General features: G+C 46.9%; 1 protein-coding gene across 1 annotated transcript in view; it reads left to right on the top strand.

The window, feature by feature from the left end:
• LOC142582657 (RYamide neuropeptides-like) overlaps positions 1-12,433 on the top strand; it is a 64,917-nt gene extending 52,484 nt beyond the window's left edge. Inside the window, exons 3-4 of the mRNA XM_075692579.1 lie at positions 4,042-4,132; positions 10,713-12,433. Of these exons, the coding sequence (XP_075548694.1) occupies positions 4,042-4,132; positions 10,713-10,752 (131 nt within the window). The 3' untranslated portion in view covers positions 10,753-12,433. The remainder of the gene's footprint in view (positions 1-4,041; positions 4,133-10,712) is intronic.
• Positions 12,434-12,895: the final 462 nt, after the last annotated feature.

Raw genomic sequence — 12,895 nt, 5'->3', positions numbered from 1 at the left:
GTAACTGCGCCTGAGGGTGCCTTAACTGCATTTGTTTATAAAAGGCCTTGTTCCTGAAGGCCATTCAGGAAGATTATATCGATATATTTGAGAATTGTCTTAGGCTAATGAGCAGCCTTATTAAAAAAATTTTTTTATATTTTGTCTAAAGCTAACGACGCGGAAATTACGGGGATGGGTCCCGTGGGACGTAAAACTATGTTCACGCAACTCATACTGAATACGATCGAAGTAGTAGAGAGCTTTAGCAACAGCAGGCCCAAACTCATCATCATCATCATCATCATCATTTATGTCCATTGCAGAACGAAGGCTTCTCACGGAGATCTCTGATCCCTCCCCTGCCCCCCGTCTCCCGTTTCGCGCCGGCTGACACTTTCCGAGCACTTTTATTTCCCCAATTTTATCGTACCACCTAGTCCTCCGCTGTCCTCGACTCAGCTTCCTTTCCTTTAGCACCCATTCTGTAGCTCTAATAGATATACCACCGGTTGTGTGCCCTACGAATTGCATTGCTGCCCGATTTCATATCTTGCTCTTAATACCAACTGTTACGTCGGCCACCCCAGTTTGCTCTTTAATCCACCATTCCTGTCTTCCTGTCTCTTAACGCTACGCATATCATTTTTGTTCTATCGTTAATGACGCAGAGTTAACAGATGTTATCGTCCCTGTGTATAAAATAAGCCTTTATTGTTAATCGTGTAATCTTACATGAACACCACATAGGTAGAAAAAGAAAGAAGCTTGAAAAGGAGAGAAAAAATAACAAACGAGAGGAAGGAGATAAAAAAAGCGAAAGGAGAGCGAGGCCCACCACATCACATCACACGCAAAGTACGAGCGCTGTAGACGAGGGTCCGGTTCCGTGTGAGGGGAATTCTAGTGCAGATTTGTGAAGCCTCGTATCGGGTTGAAGCACGACCTCTCAGAAACAAGAAAGCATTGATCGCACATGGAGAAACATTAAGTTGCTGGAACTTGCTCAGCGGCATAGAGCGATGAGTGTGGAAAGTTCGTAATTGTAACAGCAAGTGGTCAAGAGTTGCGCTGTAGTGTCCCCTAGCCGGGCAGGTATCTCTCTATAGTAGTGACTTTTCTGACGCTTGTTGACATATCTAAACGTTTTTTTTTTTCTCTTTTCTTGACGGAGTCTTCTGAATATTCCGACTTTCTTCGTGAGCCTGCTTGCGGGAGAAGCGTTTCCTCCCCGCGCATGGCGTGGACCCGTCTGCACCGGGCGGCGTACTTACAACTGCCAGTAGGTACAGTGGGGCGTGGCACTTGCGGAGACGCCGGACGTTTGCGCGCATGCGCGAGTAAGAGCGGGTGCGAGAGAGGAAATGTGGGGACTTTTGCTCCTTGAATATGTGACTCTGCCTGGGCACTGCGGATGAGTTTCTTAGCGCGTGTTGTATGCGTTTGTCCATAGGCGTGCCGGCAGAAGTCGCGGGGTGTGGTAGGGCTGAACTGAGCGTCGCAAGTTGCCGGCTGGGCGTAATTATATTAATTCAGTCGTGTTTTTAGCTCATTGAAACAACGTGTCATTATTTCGCAGTATTGGTGGCGCCTCCAGGACACCAAAGCGGCAACGGGGCACCAATGCTAGAACCCAGACTGGTCCGTGGGTTGGGGCTCGCCAAGGCTTGCGCGTGCCAAGGGTTTATAACATCGGCTGTCCGCTATCGCGGACAGCCTATTCTGTATGCGAACACACCCTGGCACGCTTCATCTTCCACGGCCCCAACCCACGGGCCACCGTGCTTCCAGCTTTGATCCCCTCCTCCCTCCCCCCCCCCGCTACCCCTTGGGAGCCCTGGAGATCCTGCGCCGCCTGCTTTATTATAACCTCAGGTCCTCTCCTGAGGCCTCCGTTTGCCGGTTACATGTGCCCTCCTGGAGCAGTGCTTGTAAAAAATGCAATCTATCTTCGCGACGAAAAAAGCGACCCGCGGCTCAAACAACACCAGTCAAAACCTTGCCCCTTCAGACACAGCGGTCACCAAATTGGGCGTCTGTGTTCACTGCCTCACCGTGCGGGCAGCCAGCGGCGGAGCATAAACAAACTCTACCGCACTCCGCAATGCCGGCATGTTTAGGGGACAAACGCATACAACACTCGCTAAGAAACCTGCTCCGTGGTGGCTAGGTAGAGTCACATGTTCAAGGAGCAAAGTTCCCGAAATTTTCTCTCTCCCACCCGCTCTTACTCGCGCCTGCGCAGAAACGTCGAGCGCAGCGAGAAACGCCACGCCCCGCTGTACCTACTAGCAATTGTAAAAATGCCACCAGCTGGACCTGCACGACATCGCCGTTCCTACTCAGAAATTAGGTAACTTCAAGAAAAAGAGCAGGATTTGTGTGCGCTTTTTTTTCCCTTCGTATACGCTAAGCAGCTTGCTTTCGTTATTTCTGAAACCCTACATATAGCGCCCCAATAATTCATAGAACACGTGCAGAGTACTAAACATTGAGCATACATATGTTGGAAAATACGTTACATTTCCGATGGTTCTAGGTCAGCGAGAACGAATCAATTCAGCAGTATTTCAAGAAGCTATAACTTATTGGCCGCTTCGTAAAGAGCCGCCCATGAATGGCCCTAATGCGGCTGTGACGTTAAGTAATAGCCGGTCATCCTAGCCACTGGAACATCACGCAGGCTAATGAGTCTTTTTCATTACTTGGGAACCTTGAAACGAAACCATTATCCCCTCAGTCTTTTGAATGCCTCAGCTAATGCCGTGATCAAATATCAGCCTCGTCGGTAAATTGATTATCAAAGACGCTTCAGAACAACTACATAGAAATATTTATAAGGTGATGCCTGTAGGTCAAACAGCTTTGGAGACAGCTATTGTCAAAGGTCTTTCGCGTGCAGATCCTCGCATTCATCGCTAAATAAAGAAATTTGTGTCAACGTTGAGGAAGCGACATTGTCACTGGAGCTAGAATAATCCCGAGTGCGCTCATTTGTTATCGCTGAATGAACTTTCTCTGTAACGTTCTACTTCTCGGTAGCGTTTTGATACAAGCAGGTGGATGATAACCTATCCTTTCTTTAAAGCCTTTCCACCGTGCGGATTTCTGAAGACCAAAGTTTTCTATGTGTTCCCTGACACAGCCACACTATACACGTCACACAGCCATACTATATTCCGTTCTATACATAGCAGTCAACGCTGTGTAAGCTATGCAAGAAGTTCGGTCAAGAAAAGTTATCACTCTGCGCGTTTCGTCTATGTATACTTCGCTGGGCGCTCATTCCATGCTTCGCTGTGCGCCAACATCGTTCGCTCGCGCAAGCATGCACGTGACGCTTTTCGCGACGGATTGCAAATGTAAAAAATACCGAGAAAAACAACAAAAATAATGATCTAAAACAACTCATTAGCAGCAGTATACCATAGTGTGTTTGTTACTAAGGATTAAAACTTATTTCATTCGATACTGAGCCTATATAAACAACAGTTGCGCACAGTTATACGGTCAAAGAACAACGAACTGTATCCAAGTGCGAACGAAGCCACTGCAAGAAGTCTCTCTAGCCTCCACAGCGTTGACTGATATCTATGGAACGGAGTATAGTGTGGCTGTGATCTCGGACGTCCTAGGTAATCGAAGACATGCAACCCAGAAGAACTCACCGGTGTGGCCGAGGGACGATAAAGTTCAAATGTTCTTCTAACAATGGGGTGTATCACAACGGCCCAATTTCGATAAGGACGAAGCCCAGAAATGACGGCAGCGTTTAGAGAATGTTCCTTGGCGTACAATGAGCAACGTCGATCAGTCGGTCTCACTTTTATAAAAGCGCATTCACTAGGAAGTTTCCCGCTTCCGCATCGAATGTTGATAGAAATTAGTGTTATAAAAAGGCACCTCATGCTCATACGTGCCTCCAGGCCCTCGACAAATCCCCCCTCTCTCTCTCCCTTTCTTTCTTTCTTTTTTTCTTTATTTCTATCTCTCTTTTTACGACGAAGGTGTCTTATCTGCAGTGCACCCTGTAACTTCCTTCTTTTTTCTTCCCCCATCCAGGTGTATCCAGAGACCTGACGGTGAACTTCTTCGGAGACTCGAGCATATCCTGCACCTACACGGGATTCGCGGACATCTACAGGTGTTCCAGGTAAGCCGGCCCAATCTGACGACCAAACAAAAAAAAAAATCGAGACAAGCCTAGACAGCAGCAGGCGGTCACCGTCAGCCTATATAATGTCCACAGCAGGGCGTAGGCCTCTCCAAGTTGTATCCGATAGCACCTGCACTGGGTCAGCTGAGTCCAGCATATGCCTGAAAACTTTAAAATCTCACTACTCCATTATTCATTTGCTTCCACGACCACGTTTCCCTTCCTTTGGCACCCATTATGCTACTCTAAAGGACTACCTGGTTAATGCTCTACGCATTAAATGACTCGCACAACTCCCCTTCTTGTTCTTTAACTCCAGGAGAATATCAACCAGACGCGTTAGTTCTCTAATAACTCCTTTTGCTCTTTTACCGTTCTCTTTTAAAGCGAGTTCAAAGATAGAGGATTGGGCTAGGAAGGTTAGGCTAGGTTATAGAAAAGATGCACTTTCTAGGCCTCGCATTCAAACTTCTACGGAGCGAGGGTGGTGCTTTTTCATCCTTTCTTGGACAAGTCTTCGTAAGAATAAAGTTTGTCAAGAAAGAAAGAAAGAAAGAAAGAAAGAAAGAAAGAAAGAAAGAAAGAAAGAAAGAAAGAAAGAAAGAAAGAAAGAAAGAAGCCCAGAGGGAGCCGTTGAAGGTATGGCAAAGCACATTGTTCTACAATGCAGGAAACGTTTCGGTCATTTAGTAATTATCATGACAGGTTAGATAATCTCATAAAACTTTAAAAAACGAAGAATTTAGATTTATAATAATCGTGTGCTGAAACCACCCCGCGTTTTTTTTTTTTCATTCTGTTTAAGATTATGAAAAACGGTTCGCTAGGAGAAGTTGCTATACTCTAGTTGAAAAACGACACAGTGCCCATGTCCATGGCTTTAAGCGCGGTAAGACACCTTGCTCGGTAAAGCGTAACACTCGTCACTGTCGTGTTTGTGGACTTCCGCAAGAAAAGAGGCAGAGCATACTCAAACATGAGTTATTCCACGTTGCAGCAACCATAACGACAAACAGAAGGTTACCAGAAAAAAAGAAACGCTCGCACCGGCATTTCGGCAGGCGCTCATAAGTACAATAGGCGATAGTGGCGGGCGATATGGGCCGCGTAACCGAGAAGAATCACGCGTTGCGTTATCGTGAACACACGCGTACAACTACGTCACAGTCACCTGACCGGACTTCGTGAGCACTGCAAACCGCCTGCAGTAAGATCAAAGGGGGACGGTAGTCTTTTAAGCTGCAGTTCCCTTCACCACTCGCCGCATGCCCTAAGTCAAGTATCGCACAAATGTTGGTGCCGTAACAAATGAGGAAAGGGTAACAATAAAACGAGGCCGGGAACTTCTTCTCACAAGATGTTCTTACGAATTGACAGAGTTTTGTTTTTCACGCGTCCGTACAACCCCGCGTAATTGGATTCAGCACACGTCATTCCGTGCGTCGTTATCTTTCCCGCATGCCGTTGAGCGCGCACTGGAGGTAAACCAATTGTTTGGCAGACAGCCGGCTGCAGTTAAGTGGCAGGCGACAGCACCCAAGGGAGAAGTGATGGCCCAGCGGAGCATTCCCTCCAAATGCTATGTGGTGCACCGACAGGCTTATAGATGATTATGATGATCGAGAAACACCGCATCTTGACACGTTGCGGCAACTACGCAAATGCCGCAACACTTTGTCTGTTCATTCTGCGTCTTCTTAGTTATCCCTTCGAGAGTATGACAAGGTCGGGGGCAGATTCTGTTTTCGAAGTAAATGCGTCACAATGTTACACCTCCGCTGTCGCATACAGCACGAAGTTGAATTTCCGAGTCAAAGAAATAAATTTTCGGGGATAGGCACTCCTTATTAAGGAGTCACACGGAAAGATGCATTATCAACGCGTCTCTCATGTGCCGAATTTTTTTTTACTTCATTTGTTGCCTCTGGCGATCTCAGCTTCGTTCAAACGTTTGGTGTTTTGTTATGCGACGGTTGCTGTGGAGAAATTGAGGTAGAGATAGAGATAGAGAGAGTGAGTGAGCATGTGTGTGTGTGCGTGTGTGCGCGCAAGCGTGAAACAGGCAAAAAATGCTACTCAGAAAGGTTCCGTTTGTTTCTTCCTTTGCTTTTATCCCTTATTTTGTGAGGTTGTTCGCTTCTTTTTCTTTATTAAGTACTTCGTTTCGTGTTTCTACGCCTCTTTTTCTTTCGCCCAGAGTAACCTAACCAACCGGACGTTTTCTTTTCTTTCTTTTTCTTTTTCAACTGGCTGACATCCCTGCTTTCATTCCTATTATTAGACAGTTTTAGAATATCGTTTGCAATCAAATGTAAACGCATTACTTACGTAAAGAAATAGCGTCGTCCTCACTGCGCATGTTCCGAACGTTATTGGGTTTCTGTGGTTTACGTGTGCTATGATAACCTACGTTATTTTGTGAGTTTAACGTTCGTGATGTTAAAGAACGCTAAGAAATGGCGTTGTCAAACATGGCGGCACCCATGGTTTCCGCTTCAGCGCGAATTCTCGTGATGGCTACGCTTTCGCTCGCGTTGATCGCCAGTAACTATTTTAAGAAGCCTTCGCTTTCCCTAAACTCATCTGAAAGGTTAGTTATGAGCGCAAAGCGCGTCCATTTTATGAGATCGTTCGGCGATTCTGGCGCCCGTAGACCTAACGAGACGCATCCGCATAGCAACAGCAGGATGGTTGCTAATGGATCGTCTTAATTGGCTTGGATACGTTTGGTACGATATCGGCACCAGGCGGCGCCCTGTTTTATAACGTCTTCTTTACGTTTGCGTTTCCGTACGGTAAACTAAAATACTTGAAAGGAGGCGCACCGTAACGCCCCGCAAAGGTGTTTACGTTTAACGTACATAAGGCGACAAATGATATTCTAAAACTGTCTATTGTTTCTATCTGTTTCTCTTTGGTTGCTTGGCTACTTGTTTGTCTGTTTGTTTGCTATTTGTTTTGGATGAGGTCAAGGCCAAGCAGGCAAAAAAAAAAACATACGATACGACATTCGTATACGGTAATCACGAAATTACGATGGCGCCTCTCGACAACAAGGCCAGCAGCTCATCGTTATCACTGGAGTGGCCAAGAGTGCAGCCATTACACGGCGGCTGTTCCTCCGCTTTTCTGGCAATGGTGACCACAGATGAGCGGTGGCAGCAGGACACACGACAGGATGATCCCAGAACCAAAGGCCCCTGTTGCCGGTTGAACCCTTTCTCAGAGTTCGTATCCTTATTACTGCCGCATGCCATAGCACGTATACTAATCTACCCATCATCGTTAGCGTTCCCGCAGCAGCCGCAACGTTAGGCCGCTTACGAACGTTCGTCAGCCAGTGCCTCGCTCTATGGTATTTGACCTAGTTCTGTGGTAACCTTCACGACCAGCCATGAAGAGGTTTGGCATGCTTACAATGGTGTACATAACGCGAAGTTTTAAACAGAGGCCCCTTGACAATTCACTTAGCGACGTTTCAGCGACTCAGCATAAGCTAACGACATAAAGAACGAAAAGCAGCATAGGAGAGATGCTATATAAAAGATACTGAAAGCAGTAATACCGAATGACCCGGGAATGTTTGCGCGTGCCGTCTAATATAACTGCTATAGTGTGTGCTTCTTCTTTTTTTTTTTACCTGCCCTATTTTAGTTTTTGCTGTCCCAGACTGATCCCTCAGGACCTAAATAAAGTTCTTCATACCATACCATACCATACCGTATATGGAACAGCAGGCTCCAAATTTGAGTGCTGCCCAGACTTGCAGAACTCTCTGCGAACGGTGCAACTTCTTCGTGAAGTACGGCGTGCGTCTGGACTCCAGGCCCACAGGCACGGCACCCAGACACAGGGCGCGCTAATTGTGCACTCGTTAGCCAGCAACCGTTGTCGCGCTGTGCTCTGAGCACCCGCCAAGCGCGAAACCTAAGCTAGGAGAGAGAGAGAGGAGTAAAGCGACAAAACAAAGCGACAGAACGATAGCGATGTCTGTGTGTTTCCTCCGGCGCGAAAGTGGCGCATCACGCGGCCGACAGTCGTGCGCGACAGAACGCCGCAAATGAGAGCGTGCCTGGCGCGTTGCGGCTGCGAGTGGTTTTATCTACGCTCGCGCACATTACTTCATGGCTCCGCAACGCCTCCCGGAAGTCTGACAGACTGACCTCGCCACAGAGGGGTCCGTTAGCAAACAAAACGTAGAGGAAAAAATACAAGGGAGCCCGCAACAGAGCACCACCTTTACTTATATTATAAAGCAATCGTTGAGCCGATGCTCTATTTCAGGAAAGCTATAGCTGTAACGTGCAGAAGACGACGACGCGAAGCGATGCGATGAGGAAGATGAGGTCCATATATAAATGGTCACACCATTTGGCCCCATAGATGGAAACAGCCAGCCTGGCCGCACGTTAAGCCATAATAGAACGCCGAGTTAAAAGGAAAGCTTGGAATGGTAAACGTGCGCGGTCTCTGTCCCGCGGCAGCGTCGGTCAGACGGCGTATCAGCTGTTGTAGCGCGGTAGTTTGCCCGGGCGCTTTGCTATATTTGTTCATATTATTAGCTTAACTAGTTAGTTACTTATGCCCGAAACACTGCAACACGTACTGTGCGACTGCCCAGCATATATACTGGAGCGAAGGACGTTAGACAGTTTCTTAGCCAGTGTTGGCAGGCAACTACTGTCGGAGGAAGCTATCCTCGGCCCATGGCCTGACACTGCAATTTCGATGCGTGCAACAAAAGTATTGTTGGAGTTTCTGCAGGACACAAAGCTCGACGAGCGGCTCTAGCGAGGCAACTGTCTCATGTACATAAGCACTCACCACTTCTCTTATCATCATCATCCATTCCAATACTTTCACTCCCCTTCCCTCTTCCCCAGTGCAGAGTAGCAGACTAGAGCGCACTAGCTCAGGTCGACCTCTCTGTCTTTCCTGTCAATAAATTCTATTCATTCATTCAAGTCAGTCAGTCAGTCAGTCACTCAGTTAGTCAGTCAGTCGGTTAGTGAGTTATTAGTTAGTTAGTTAGTTAGTTAGTTAGTTAGTTAGTTAGTTAGTTAGTTAGTTAGTTAGTTAGTTAGTTAGTTAGTTAGTTAGTTAGTTAGTTAGTTAGTTAGTTAGTTAGTTAGTTAGTTAGTTAGTTAGTTAGTTAGTTAGTTAGTTAGTTAGTTAGTCCTGCTGCTGAGTATGAAGCCGTAGGTTCACTTCCTGGGCCACCGAGGTCGCATTCGAATTTATTTGTTGGATTTGACGTCCCAAACCTGCAAAATGGGTGGTGAGGTACGCCGTAGTGGTAGACTCAAAGTACGCGAGCATTACTGCATTCCTCTCTCATCAAATAAACGGATGCCGCCACAGCCACTGAGCCGCCGCGGTTAGCGCTTCCATAGTGGCGGAATGCAAAAAACGTCAGTCCACTTGGAAACTAGATTACTATCGAAATAACTATTAGCTATTTATTAACTGAATATTGATTCATTCGATACCACCGCCTCAGAAGTTAGCGGCGTTTTCGTCGTTACTAAGGGTAAAAACGACAATATAGGCCATATTTCCAGAGGATATGACGTTCACGGTCTTGTTCAAGTGTGTCGTAGTCAGTTAGGGAGCAACAGCGGCTTATATGAGAACACTTATAGTCTGCATATTCAAACGGTTCCACGCAGCCGCATAAGACTGGAGACTTGGGCTAGTTGGTTATTGATGAATAAAAACACGTTATTCATAATTAAAACCAACGCTGTGTATCGCCTCTTTTAGTCGGCGTCCTTCGCGCTGTACGTGGTTTAAATTATGACTAGTCGCACAGCTGCGTATAGACAACAATTGCACCACTTCGTCGATCGCTACACTAGACTTTCGGTTGTCCCCTCAATGAAGACGAAGAGCACTTCAGGTGCAGGAAAACACAGCGGCCTGACTGTTTATCGCGGAAGGCTGTCAACTGTCCGAAAGAGGTTCCGCGATAAATGCGCCACTTTCCCCTCCCCCTTCCGCCTCCCCCTCCCGAAAACAAGAAAAGAAGTAAGAGGAAAAAGAAACAAACGGTGATAGCGAGCTCCCGAGTCCATTACACGCAGGAGGCATTATTCGGCACTAAAGTGAGGAAAATACACAATACAGCTTTGACGACGGAAAGAAAAGTGGATAAGGGGAACGGTCGCTGAGCGTGTTTCTGTGACCTGCGAGAAGTTCCGACGCAACGGCTGATACTGCAACCGTATGTCTTGTTTGCATGTCACAATAGCGGGCCATATCGCGGAGCACGCCCCTCTTTTTTTTCTTTTTTTTAAGTCAGGCTATATTGGGCTTAGCACGCCGATTGTTCGAACTTAAAGGGCTCCGTGACCCCGGGTTCCGTGACCCCGCATCGCAAGTCTGCCATACTTATCTTCATTAAAGGTATGCCTGAGAAAAACATTTTTTTATTAAAAAATATTTTCGTAGAAAAACATAAGATGCTGGTGCAGTTTTCTGTAAGCGGTATTCTTTATTGTATGCCGTATGGCACGTATGACTATGCACCGTTGTGAATAACTGGCGTTCATTTTGTATGTTGTTGTTATTGTTCCAGGAAAGCTTCCGAGGATTACAAGGACACGTCGTTCGAATGAAAGCGACCACCGGCCGACCCCTCTAGTGGCGGCGACACACGACTTCTCCACGATCTTTCTCGCTACAATGACAAAGCGCAAGAAGACATGACGAAGAAAAACGGCATCACACCCATTTTTTTTCGACCGATCCTGCCTACTTTCTTTTAGCTAAGACAACGTATAGTAAACCACGAGGTGCTAAGCAACGAGACATCCTGTTATGGAAAGCAAGTTACATTCGTTCCTCCTAGCCTATTTGTAAAACAAGGCAATACCCAATACGCTTGACTGTGAGAATTATTCCGAGCTCGCGAACAATGAAAACCGGAGGATATTTCTGCGAGCAAACAATAATGCGCATAGTGAAAGTATCGCGGTGCGCATTTAGATACTACTCATATCCCCATTTACTCCATTTTCGATCGGACCGCACCATCCGGTGCTGAAATAAACGACTGTATATTCACGTTTGACGCGTGGTTTGTCATCGGCTTCTTGATTGCCTGTATGATAGCCTAGCCTCTCACAGTGCAGAACCGACGCTTCTGTAATCACAGAGGACCTCCCCGGATGAGCGAAGGAGTTAGCCGGCAGAAGCTCACCAAGCGGCTGCGCTGCGTCTCGAATACTGTTCGGCCGAAGGTCCCCATAAATGCGTTTCATGCAAATTGGGCTGCTCGTTTCGCAGCGAGTGTCCCGCTTGGCTCTAAGTCTGTCCCGCCTTGTTCCTGAATTGGGCGCTCCTTCACCGAGAACTTCGCAAGTTATTTCGTCCAAGCATGCGCGCCTTTGTCGTCCAAGCCTTTCAGACCTTTTTTTTTCGTAATCCTCTTAGAAAACGCGTCGAATTATGTAGCCGCATACCTAGGCGGGCTGAGGACTCGCCCAGCCGTGAAGTGCAACAATCTCGAACGTCCGGATTCTAACGGCGCCATTAACATTTGAAAGTTCGGAGTGAAATCACTAGTCTCTATAGAGCTTAAGCGTCTTACCTGAGCTCGCCAAATATAGCGTTAGTAAAGCTTTACACCGACACCACTGGCCCAGACCGACTATCAATTAACGCATTTTATTACTTTTTTCACCGGATAGCGGGTATTTTCGCGAAAGCTCGGGGCTTTTCGAGCGATGACGGTGCAATATCGCATTGCTCGGGCTATACGTACATCGCCGAAATTGTGAATTTCGACGAGAGAGTTTCGATTTGCATGGGAGAGGATTGTGAAAAAGAATAGACGCGTGGAGGTTCGGTGATCACAGCATCCTTAATCTCCCAGCACCCAGCGACTCTCCGTTGTCACTCGATCCCCATTGTCATTTTTATTCATTTAGCCTACGACCTATGTGCTCCGCTTAACTTTGCCTTGACGTTTCTTTTCTTTTTCAGCTAATCTCGCGCAAAGCACAAGCTATAGGTTCGAGGACTCTTTTACCGCGCGTCAAACGTGAAGGCGATTGAATACATTTGTGTCGCCGACAAGCTTTATTGTAGAGCAAAGCGAAGTAACCCTAAGTCCCTGTGTGCGATGAGCCCTGCTTCCCATCTTTCCTCTATATAGTCAGGGCGCACAACTGCGAGACAATCCCCTAAGAAGCGGCTTCTCGGAAACGTGACGGCATCTTTATCTTCTCGTGCTGGGACACCGTTCAAGCTGGATGATATTCTGTATTAAATAAAGGTGACGCGTATATACCAACCGGCTTTCTGCCTTTTGACTCTATATAGTTTTCGGTGCTCGGTGTGCGATACGTGCAGGCGAATCCAGGCCCCCAGGTGCTTGTCGTCTCTTAGCAAGTCGATGTCGCACCTACCGCACAGCAACGTTTTGTCCTCTATGCACACAGCCCAAAGCGTGAACCTGTATCGGAACCCCGCATCTGATCTTGATTGCCTTCTCTGGCGAAGCTTGACCTTCTTCCCTGTGCGGAGTGGGAAAACAAAGTCCGCTCCTCCGACCCACCTGCTTACTGCTTTCCTCTATCCTATATCTGTGCCTCAGTCAAGGCAAAATAATCTATGGCATCAAACGAGGCAAAAATTGATTTCAACTCGCTCGTATTTTGCAAGAATTACGTGGTCGCATATTGTGCTCACATATTAAAGAGACACGTAGCAAAATATAAAGCCAAGTCGCATTGACAGATTTGTCTGGCATAAAAG

Source organism: Dermacentor variabilis, chromosome 5, assembly GCF_050947875.1.
Source record: "Dermacentor variabilis isolate Ectoservices chromosome 5, ASM5094787v1, whole genome shotgun sequence".
Lineage (NCBI taxonomy): Eukaryota > Metazoa > Arthropoda > Arachnida > Ixodida > Ixodidae > Dermacentor > Dermacentor variabilis.
Note: the sequence above shows the minus strand (reverse complement) of the source record. Positions and strands in the feature narration are given on the sequence as shown.